The sequence below is a fragment of the Heterodontus francisci genome, chromosome 29 (genome assembly GCF_036365525.1).
Source record: "Heterodontus francisci isolate sHetFra1 chromosome 29, sHetFra1.hap1, whole genome shotgun sequence".
In the NCBI taxonomy this organism is placed as follows: Eukaryota; Metazoa; Chordata; class Chondrichthyes; order Heterodontiformes; family Heterodontidae; genus Heterodontus; species Heterodontus francisci.
Window position 1 is genome coordinate 8,715,940 of NC_090399.1, and position 12,027 is coordinate 8,727,966.

General features: G+C 42.8%; 1 protein-coding gene across 1 annotated transcript in view; it reads left to right on the plus strand.

Moving 5' to 3' along the window:
- Nucleotides 1-5,034, plus strand: part of ppt2b (palmitoyl-protein thioesterase 2b) — a 63,463-nt gene extending 58,429 nt beyond the window's left edge. Inside the window, exon 8 of the mRNA XM_068009397.1 lies at nucleotides 2,195-5,034. Within this exon, the coding sequence (XP_067865498.1) occupies nucleotides 2,195-2,338 (144 nt within the window). The 3' untranslated portion in view covers nucleotides 2,339-5,034. The remainder of the gene's footprint in view (nucleotides 1-2,194) is intronic.
- The last annotated feature ends 6,993 nt before the right edge of the window (nucleotides 5,035-12,027 follow it).

Here is a 12,027-nt window from a genome sequence, read left to right on the forward strand (position 1 = left end):
GATGCACTTTACTGTTTCCCAGACTGAACATTGAGTTCAACAATTTCGGATCATAATGTCTGCTCCCATTTATTTGGATAGCAGTTGATGGTGATGATTCTGTGACTCGCACTTCCATCTCTTTTAGACCCATCTCTTGTTTCTTTGCTTGTCCCATTACCATCTCCTTTTGCCTTGCACCATCATCCCTTTTATCATTTACTCTCTCCTTCCCTCCATCCGATCACATTACTTTTCTTTTGTTCTTTGCCTGTCTCTCCTTTCCCTGCCTCTGTACTTGCTTAAAACCTGTTAAATCTCTAACTTTTGCCAGTTCTGATGAAAAATCTTGGAGCTGAAACATTAATTCTGTTTCTCTCTCCCCAGATGCTGCCTGACCTGCTGAGTATATCCAACATTTTCTGTTTTTATTTCAGATTTCCAGCATCTGCAGTATTTTGCTTCTATAACAGCGCCATCTATTGGATGTGAACGGCACTGAAGGAATATATTTGTCCGCAGTAACAAAAACAAGAAATGCTGGAATCACTCAGCAGGTCTGGCAGCATCTGTGGAAAGAGAAGCAGAGTTAACGTTTCGGGTCAGTGAAAGGTTCCGAAGAAGGGTCACTGACCCGAAACGTTAACTCTGCTTCTCTTTCCACAGATGCTGCCAGACCTGCTGAGTGATTCCAGCATTTCTTGTTTTTGTTTCAGATTTCCAGCATCCGCAGTATTTTCTTTTATTTGTCCGCAGTACCGGTTTCCGCCAGCCGGTGGCGGTGCTGCTCCATGTAAAAATCGGGATATTGCCGTCTCAGCGGCGTCGAGAGGATAATTTATTGCGCGCAGTCCCGCTCTCCGCCAGTAGGTGGTGGCAATGCACCGATTATTTTTCAACTGCGATTAAAAAGCCAAAGTGGAAATAGAGATTGCTGGAAGAATAGCAGGAACTCAAAATTGTGGGGAAGGAAGGAAAGTTTGGAATTCCCTCCATAAACCTCTCCATCTCCTACCTCCTACTCTCTGTCCTTCTTTAAGGTGCTCCTTAAAACAAACATCTTTGACCAAGCTTTTGGTCACCTGTCCGAATATCTCCTCCTTTGACTTGGTGTGCATTTTAGTCGTCTTATACATCTGTGACGACAGTTTTCTACATGAAATCACTGTGTAAATGCAAGTTGTTCTGTAATGAAGGCAGTAATCTCCCAGAAATACAGAGTGAGAGATCAGTGGACAGTGTAAGAGAACGCTGACATTCCTCTCTCTAAACGTCTGACTGACTGGGATTTATCTGCTCCCTTCCTCCATCCCTGGTTCAGTTGTGATTTGGGAGCCCACCCTGTGAGGACCAGCCTGAGGCTTAGTACTTTAGTGGGAATGTGTTTGGGGACACAGTCTGATGGAATTGCCTTATATTCCCCTGTGAGTGTTCATCCCTCTGTCTGTGTTCTGAGGGGAAACTGCTCGAGACCAGTCACTGCACTTGGCAGGAAAGCTATTTAACTATTTAATGTTTTATTTTCCTCTTTTTGTCCTCTCCATTTCTGAACATGCTGACCTGTTCTGAGGGTCAATGGGCTGCTGGGGACAGTGTTACATGGGCTGCTGGGGACAGTGTTACATGGGCTGCTGGAGACAGTGTTACATGGGTTGCTGGGGACAGTGTTACATGGGTTGCCGGGGACAGTGTTACATGGGCTGCTGGAGACAGTGTTACATGGGCTGCTGGGGACAGTGTTACATGGGTTGCTGGGGACAGTGTTACATGGGCTGCTGGGGACAGTGTTACATGGGCTGCTGGAGACAGTGTTACATGGGCTGCTGGGGACAGTGTTACATGGGCTGCTGGGGACAGTGTTACATGGGCTGCTGGGGACAGTGTTACATGGGCTGCTGGGGACAGTGTTACATGGGCTGCTGAGGACAGTGTTACATGGGCTGCTGGAGACAGTGTTACATGGGCTGCTGGGACAGTGTTACATGGACTGCTGGGACAGGGTTACATGGGCTGCTGGGGCTACTGCGGGGTAGAGTTCCAATGACATCAGTAGCTCCAATCTCTGGCCTAAGTAACTGGACTGACTGTTACAATGGGTGGGGAGAATCACAGCCCAGCCCAGGTTTGACTGTTTTTATTCAGAGCCATGAGTAATGTTGTGTGAAAGTGACACTCTCTAAATGAAATAAAAATTATTCTTTCTCTTTCCATCCAGGTTTACCTCAAGGACACGTTTGGCCTGAAAAGTCTGGACTCCAGAGGAGCCATTACTACTTTTCTGGTGAACAATGTACATCACACTGAGTGGCATTCCAACCGGACTGTGTTTGACAACTGCATCATCAAATGGCTCACGTAAAAAATAAGTGGGACATCCGTGTAGTGAAGGGTGGGTGAAGTGTGAATTCAGAGAATGCAGCAAAACCAAACCGAACTGCCCAGAGACGTGTCCCCTGTAGGTGGTGGGGGAAACACTCCAGAACTGGAAGGTTTTCTGTGGCCCCAGTTTAAATGCAATGACAATGGACACTGGAGGCTGATCTGAGTGACTGGATCTCACCAGGTAACACCAGTGCTTGTTTTAACTGCCTCAGTGTGTGATCGAGGGGAGGGGGAGGGGGTTGGAAACAGCACCAGTAACTGATGAAATCCAGTCCAGGAAGGAAGATGTCCCAGTTTGATTTGAAGAATTGGCAAAATGTTTACAAGTACCTTTCTTAATTTAATTTTTCCACCCTCTTGCTCTTTTCTCTCCCCACCCCCCATTCCTTCCATTGCCCACTGAGAGGGGCTGTGGGCTGGGAACCTGTTCCGATGCTGCTTTCTATTCCAACTACTAACCGTGTAACCTGAATCCAACATACAAAACGCTTTCAGGTGTTCAAATTGATTTCAAACCTCACAATAACACTCAACGACTACCTCAGCTGTTCTGCCCCTTGACTCTCAGACAAACATTAACTAAACGGAGCAGGCGGCCTGGAGAAGAGACAGATGGGTCACTCAGAGTTAAAATTGACTTGTGGAAATCCTATAACTACATGTGAAGGATGGAGATCGGTCTGTGGATTAATCTGTAACTCAGCCAGTGATTTATTGTAAATCTACACTCTGCTGCCTGCTTCCCAAATACCTCCTGACAGGTTAATAACACCATCCCAGAATTGTTGGTTGGATTGCTGCTGTGGGATTCTCTGGATAAATCTGACTCCTCAATGCCTCCAATTTGATTTCCCCTCCCTGACAAAGTTCTGTATCTGAGCAGTTCAGTCTGGTTTGTCTCTATTCAGAATTCACTTCTCCTTTCATAACCTGGATGTCTAATCATTTAAAGGGAAATGTAAATGTTTTTGAAAGGAAGAAAAGTCTTTTCTATATTCAAGCGTTTAAAATCATATTTCAAAGCAATAGTTTTGAATGAATGAACTGAGTTTTTAAGGGTTTTGAGATTTTTGTCTTTTGTATAAAATTGTGGAAATATATAAAAGCAGGTAAACAGATGAGTATTAACAATTAGTGGATGCTTCAGGAATTTGAGGACACCCAATGTAGGTGATGGGGGTAAAATCAGTGAAAGAGGAACAGAAGGGACCGGGATTGAAGTGAGCTGCTTTTTCCGGTAGTCCCGCTTTCTCCCAGCAGGTGGTGCTTTTGCACAAAATGAAACTCATGGCGCGTCACTGCCACTTACTGTCCAAAAGCGGTATTGCAGGAACTCATTTCCATTCCCACCCATCACTTTAAATCGTGCTGTCGGGTTAATGGGAGGACTATCCATGTGTATCTTAGAAAATATTGAGTCTGTTAGGACTGTTTTACAACTGTTGACTTCAAACCTCTTCCGTGTATTGATCAATATGTTTTGTGTGGCAACGATTGTTTAAAGAGTCGCTTAATAGTACAGAATTTGAGTATTGCTGAAAGAAGTGACACAATGTTGAAGCTTTTCATCTTGCACTCATCAGGACACAAGAAGCCAAATTTGAAAGGGGGCAGCAACTTATACTGCATGAGAAAAGGGTGATAATTGGTTGCCAAGTTGACTGGTCAAAGTGTTGCCATGGAGAATGCACCAGGGAGCTATTACCCCCACATGCTTTTAATTCAAAAATAGGTGCAAAGCCTGGACATGTTCCTTTTGCTTGCAGAGGACTGGTGGTCCCTGTGTATGTATGTATGTACTTTCTAGCAAGCTTAAGTGAGCCATATTGTGAGCCCAACTGATCATCTTAAATTAGTTATTAGTTAAATTTTTAGCACATTTGGGATTGTTCAGTAAGTGCTGTCCATTCGCAGAATCACATCTAACATTAGAAATTATGTTCTGAGTTTTGCAAGCATGGGCTGGTTGAGTACAGTCAAAAGCACGGGGGGAATTAGTTCCCCGATGCATTGGTTGAGGCACTGCCATGGAGAATCAGTCAACTCAATCATCACCCTTTTGTCATGCAGTATAAATTACTAAACCCTTTGAAATTTGGCATTCTTACATCTGTCCTGATGAGTGCAAGATGAAAAGCTTCAACAGTATGTCTCTTCTTTCAGCAATACTCTCTTGAAATCTGGACAACCAGTGGTTCTGTTTTTCCCTTCACTGATTTTGGTTTCATCTCTTGGGTTCTCCCTGGCAGAGCTCTCTTAGACCCTTGTGGTATTGCCGTGGTGACAGGGCTTTCTGCAAGAAACCACACAGATTGCATTGTTAACATTTGACAGGAAAAGTTGTGATGACCCAAGTAAGTGAGCATGAGGTCCTCTGTAAGGGTGAGGAAGAAATGGCAGGGCAAGAGATGGGAGCAACTAGATGGAGAGAAGTGTGAGCAGTGTTACTGTAAGGAATTGCTGTGCTGGTTTCTTCCTCTATGTTGACATTTTCTTAGCCAATGTGATCAATGTAGCTGGAAAGAGAAACTGAAGAGACTGGACATCTGAAATAAAACAGAGACCATCGGAAATGCACAGCAGACCCATCGGTGTGTGAAAAGAGGGAGTGGAGATGCTTCATCAGGACAGGCTGCAACATTACATGTTACATTAAATCATCTATTTCTCTTATCAGATGCACTTTCATTTTTTCTCATCATAAATGTGGTTTGTTTTAATGAAGATTTGTTAAACAAACTAAGTGTGCGAGCGGAGACTGTAAAGATGAGTTTGATTTTGACATGGAATGTGTGAGAAAGCAGCTGAGGATCTTGTTAGTTTTAACCATGTATAAATCTTGCTAACTTCAGTATAGAGTTTTATTTAAAATCTTTAATTTAATGCCAAGCTTGATGCTTAAAGCCCAGTCTCTTCACACAGTTGCACCAAGATCCTAAGCCTCTTGGAATTCTCATGACAGCGCCATCAATAAGGGTTTGGTGTTCCTGCAGCAAAGATATCTGATGAAAGGTTGTAGACCTGAAACGTTGACGGTTCCTCTTTCTACAGGTGCTGCCTGACCTGCTGCATATTTCCAGCATTTTCTGCTTTTATTGCAAAAATATATTCTCGACTTAGCTTCTACACAAGAACATGGGTATAGGAGGAGGCCATTCAGCCCCTCAAACCTGTTCCACATTCAATAAGATCATAGCTGATCTGTCGGTCAATTCCATTTAGCTGTCTTTAGTTTGGTGAACGTTCAGTCAGTGATGTACTTTGGACACATGACATTTAATCTGCAGTAAATCTTCGGTTCGCTTAACCCAACCACTGGCTGTACGACCAAGAGCCCAGAAATTAAACTGGGATATTATCAAATAAACACTTCCCAATCCTATTGAACTTCTCAGTTCACTATTTTAACAGCACCTTTAACTTGTTTATTTTAAACCAGTAATGCCTTCACATTAATAGTATATAGAGTAGTTTGATGAGTGTTGCACACTCATGCATTGATAACCCTCAGTATCATTACAGATTATTAATCAGTTTACAGATACTTAACTCTTTAACCATTAGTTTGATAAAAGTTAATTCTTGTGGAAGCGTGAGAGACAATTTATTTGGGATATTTTTACTTCCTAACACGGTTGATACCTAAACATGGTGGGGTGGGTAGGGGTGCGGTAGTGTTACATCCTCAGTGAGACCGGTAACATTAACAAGACAAGATATGAACTCCAGACAAATTTAAAGACTTACACAAGATTGCACATTTTAACCCAATAGTACTTTGTAAGTAGTTGATACCCAAGATTATAAAGAAAGGTATTTTATTAAAATACTTGAAAATCTCACATCACATTTGTATGTTACAGTCCTCTTTGATGGTGAAATATTTGTGGTGAAAAGTCCCAAACTCCTCCCAGTTCCAATAGGTTGGATTTCTCCAATCTTTTTGTCTTCCTGCTCTGAGGCGGCAACCGCTCGCTTCCTTTCTTACTGCCTCTCTGCCTTCAGAAAATTTGTTAAATTTATCTGGATTCAAAAGTCAATACCTTATTGTCCTATTCCAATCTGCAAAGTCTGGAAGTCTGGTTTCACAGTGCTAACTGAGCCTTCCATTGTTCCCAGGTGTTAACAGCTGCCTGGTACATTTGCATCTTCAAAATCACTGACTCATTTACGACTTGAAAGTCTGGGAGGGTTAAACCCATCGTTGTTCAGGTGTTACCCCTGCAGTCTGTTTTTTTTCCAAAAAATAGTCTTTGATTTGTGTTCTCTGTTGTCTTGGTAACCAAGATTTCTGTCTTGTCCTTTAGTAGAGTGGATGTGACTTTCCAGACTCCATCTTAAACTTTTAATCATTTTTTAAAGCATAGCCATGCTACAAAGTTCAGCATTCATAACAGGTAGTTTAGTTTGAATGAGTGAGGTGGGGGGAACAAAGAGTGCAATTTATAATGTTATGCATTCAGCATTACAGTGAATATCATAATTTTGACTCACTGGCTGCTCAGTTTCCAATGTTTTATCAGTAATATATCTCTTACATTTTTGTGTTTCTAATCTATCACTGATGAACTAAATTCCTGGGAGCTACATGGATGTACAGCTCATCTTATGTAATATAGACTTTATTTCACCAGTGGTTGCACACACACTCAGAGTGAGATCCTGGTCTTTTCTCCCCATCACTTTTGACTGTAGTTCTGTTTTATTCTGGCTGAACAGCAAACAAGTTTCTTATTACAGTGCAGCAAATCCAGGAATATTGATTAGTAGGTAATGTAGATCCTGGAAAGCAGAACTGGTATCTGCTGTAATTGGCAGCTTCTTCCAATATGGCAGCTTTGTCAGCTGATGCTGTGTTTTCTTTTTAAATAAAGGCCTCACACCTCATTTTAAACTGAAACCTAGATTTTCATCTCCAATGTCCAGGTGGAAGAATTTCACCCACAGGGCCCACCTATTGGAAATGTGAGCATAGCTGCCTGTGATTTTTATCAGCACATAACAGTGTCCCCAACAGGCTGACAAAAAAGTTAATGTTGGTCCTTTGGAGGATGAGACTGGGGAGTTAATTGAGGTGAATGCAGAAATGGCGGAGACACTAAATCAGTATTTTGCCTTAATTTTCACGGTAGTAACAGGAAATGCAGAGGTAATAGAAAGAGAGAAACTTAGACAAATCATCGTCACTAGGGAAAACGTACTGAGCAAACTATTGGGATTGAAGGCAGACAAGTCCCCAGGGCCTGATGGCCTACATCCCAGGGTCTTAAAGTAAATGGCAGCGGAGATAGTGGATCCATTGGTTATATTCCAAAATTCCTTGGATGTGGGAAAGGTTCCAGTGGATTGGAAAAATGCTAATACAACACCCTTATTCAAAAATGGAGGGAGGCAGAAAGTAGGAAACTACAGACCAGTTAGTTTAACATCTGCCATTGGGAAATGGCTAGAATCCATTATTAAGGAAGTAATAACAGGACATTTAGAAAGTCAAAACACAATCCATCAGAGTCGACATGGTTTTATGAAGGGTAAATCAAGTTTGACTAATTTGCTGGAGTTCTTCGAAGCTGTAACAAGCAAAGTGGATAATGGGGATCTTGTAGATGTAGTATATCTGGACTTCCAGAAGGCATTTGATAAGGTGCCGCACAAAAGGTAAGATAACATGGGGTTAGGGGCAATTTATTAGCTTGGATAGAGGATTGGTTAACCAACAGAAGACAAAGAGTCGGGATAAATGAGTCTTTTTCTGGTTGGCAAGATGTAACTAGTGGGGTGCCACAGGGTTCGGTCCTTGGGCCCCAACTATTTACAATATATATTAATGACTTTGATGCAGGGATAGAAGGTACTATAGCCAGATTTTCAGATGACACTGAAATAGGTGGGATAGTAAGTTGCAATAAAGAAATAAAAAATTTGCAAATGGATATGGATAGGTTAGATGAATGGGCCAAAATTTGGCAGATGGAGTTTAACGTGGATAAGTGTGAGGTTATCCACTTTGTTCGAAAGAATAGAAAGGCAAATTATTATCTAAATGGAGAGAAACATCAGAATGCTTCAGTGCAGAGGGAGCTGGGTGTCCTCATGCATGAATTGCAGAAAGCTAGTATGTAGGTACAGCAGGTAATAAGGAAGGCAAATGGAATTTTGGCATTTATTGCTTAAGGAATAGAAAATAAAAAGTAGGAAAGTGTTGCTGCAACTCTGCAAGGCATTGGTGAGACTGCACCTGGAGTATTGTGTACAGTTTTGGTCCCCTTACTTGAGGAGGGATGTAATTGCATAGGAGGCGGTTCAGAGGAGGTTCACTAGATTGATTCCAGGGATGAGGGGTTTGTCTCATGAAGAGAAATTGAGCAGTTCAGGCCTTTACTCTCGAGTATAGAAGAATGAGAGGAGATCTAATTGAGGTATATAAGATGATTAAGGGGATTGACAAAGTAGATGTAGAGAGGATGCTTCCTCTTGTGGGGCAATCTAGAATGAGAGGTCATAGTTTTAGGATAATGGGTAGCAGATTTAAAACCGAGATGAGGAGAAATTACTTCTCTCAAAGGGTCGTGAGTCTGTGGAAGTTACTACCCCAGAGTGTGGTGGATGCCGGGACATTGAGTAAATTTAAGGAAGAGATAGACAGATTTTTAATTAGTAAAGAGTTGAAGGGTTATGGAGAACGGGCAGGAAAGTGAAGTTGAGGCTGAGATGAGATCAGCCATGATCGTATTGAATGGTGGAGCAGGCTCGAGGGGCTGAATTACCTACTCCTGCTCCTAGTTCTTATGACCAGATCTACTGATATTCAATAAATAGATAGTAATGCAAAACCTTTCCCCCTACAGTGCTCGGTATATAACCGGAATGAAGGTGTGGTCATCCATGACAGTGGCTGACATTGAGGGAGCAGATTGTCCCTTCGATGTTGATTTTGAGGGAGCAATGCACCCTCAGTCTGAGGAGATTGGCTTTCCCCATTTAGTGATGGGCTGGGCCCGTTACTTAGTACAAGCCAGTGCCTGTGGTGCCCAATAGTGATTTGGTAGGATATTGTACACTGTAAGGCTGGTATCATTGTGGATAGGGATTCACCGTCACATCCGAACATGGGCTGGATATGCAGTTCTGTAGAATATTGGCCCCAGCTGTAGAACCTGGATAAAACTGAGGGGTAAAAAACCCTGAAACAGCATCAACCATATAGTGAGCTTTCTCTTTAACTGTTATGACACGTCAACCTTTTTTCAGATTGTTTGTAAATTATTCCAACGTTGCCTCATTCCTCTGCTGACAAATAAAAGTATTTTTAAAGAAGAGCATGTGCCTAGTGCGAATCATCTGACTTCAGTGGGGGATATTGACTGGGTTTCTCAGGCCGTACCTCACTCCCTGCTTGAGGGAGCGGGAGAGGGACTGGTTCTGGGCCTTTGATGCTGTGTAACTGACTGCTGGGTTCTGTAATACAGGTTAAAGTATTATTTCACCACTGTAAGTATCTCTGGCCTTCCTTCTTTCTGCCATTCTCCCAGGTGTTAGACCATAACCCGCTAGGCAGCTGCCAGGAATCAAAGCACAGAAGGAGGCCATTCAGCCTATCATGTCTAAGCCAAGTATTTCAAAGAGATATCGCACTCCCCTGCTCTTTCTCCATAGTCCAGCATTTTATTTCTTTAAGAAATTATTGTCAAGAAAACATGAGATGCCAAAAGAGGAATATTTAATTCATCAATTGAAAACCTGCATTAAAAACTTTTAATGGGAAAACTTCTGCAGTTAAAAATTTTTTTAAAATTGACAGCCGAGATGGCCATCACAATTTGCAACTGCAACACCTTTTCATATTTAAAAGATCCACCTGAAGCCAAAGGTTTAAACAGCATGGACCCTGAACAATGGCTTTCTCTAATTGATTAAATTAATTAAAATGGCTTGACTAACACCTTGAGTCTGAAAGAACAAACCCCCTCCAAGTGTAAATTGCCATCCAGAGGGCTGTGGAGCCATTTTCCTAAACTTGAATTTCATTTGAAGGTTCCAGAAAACCTGAAGCAGCCATGTGACCCATTTTGACGGAAGTTTTCTTTCCCTTGGACGAAGAGAAAAGCAGTAACAGACTGTGCAGCAGCAAAAGGCTGTGTAGTTCACTCTCTCTCTCCCGGCAGATAGAATCATAGAGTTATACAGCACAGAAACAGGCCCTTTGGCTCATCGTGTCCATGCAGGCCATGAAGCACCCATTCTAATCCCATTTTCCAGCACTTGGTCTTGTATGCTATGGCGTTTCAAGTGCTCATCTAAATACTTCTTAAATGTTGTGAGGGTTCCTGCCTCTACCACCCACCCCTTCAGGCAGTGAGTTCCAGATTCCAACCATCCTCTGGGAGAAATTTTTTCCCCTCAAATTACCCTCTAAACCTCCTGCCCCTTATCTTAAATCTATGCCCCCTGGTTACTGACACCTCCGCTCAGGGAAAAAGTTTCTTCCAATCGATCCTATCAACGCCCCTCATAATTTTGTGTACCTCAATCAGGTTCCCCCCTCAGCCTTCTCTGTTCTAAGGAAAACAGCTCTAGCCTATCCAATCTTCATAGCTGTAATGCTCTAGACCAGGCAACATCCTGGTGAATCTCCTCTGCACCCTCTCCAGTGCAATCACATCCTTCTTATAGTGCGGTAACCAGAACTGTACACAGTACTCCAGCTGTGGTCAAACTAGCATTTTATACAGCTCCATCATAACCTCCCTGCTCTTATATTCTATGCCTTGGCTAATAAAGGCAATATCCCATATGCCTTCCTAACTACATTATCTACCTGTGCTGCTGCCGTCAGTGATCTATGGACAAGTACACCAAGGTCCCTCTGACTTCCTAGGGTCCTACCATCCACTGTATATCCTCCCGAAATGCATCACCTCACACTTCTCAGGATTAAATTACATTTGCCACAGCTCCGCCCATCTCACCAGCCCATCTATATCATCCTGTAATCTAAGGCTTTCCTCCTCACTATTTACAACACCACCAATTTCCATGTCATCTGCGAACTTACTGATCATACCTCATATATTCATGTCTAAATCATTAATGTACAGTACAAACAACAAGGGTCCCAGCACCGATCCCTGCGCTACATCACTGGTCACAGGCTTCCACTCGCAAAAACAACCATTGACCATCACCCTCTGCCTCCTGCCACTAAAACCAAAGTTGCCACCCAAATCGATAGGGTTGTTAAGAAGGCGTATGGTGTGTTGGCTTTCATTAACAGGGGGATTGACTTTAAGAGCCGCGAGGTTATGCTGCAGCTCTATAAGGCCCTGGTTCGACCACACTTGGAATATTGTGTTCAGTTCTGGTTGCCTCATTATAGGAAGGATGTGGAAGCTTTAGAGAGGGTGCAGAGGAGATTTACCAGGATGCTGCCTGGACTGGAGGGCATGTCCTATGAAGAAAGATTGAGGGAGCTAGGGCTTTTCTCATTGGAGCGAAGAAGGATGAGAGGTGACTTGATAGAGGGGTACAAGATGATGAGAGGCATAGATAGAGTGGATAGCCAGAGACTTTTTCCCAGGGTGGAAAGGGCTATCACCAGGGGGCATAATTTTAGGGTGATTGGAGGAAGGTTTCGGGGAGATGTCAGAGGTAGGTTCTTTACACAGA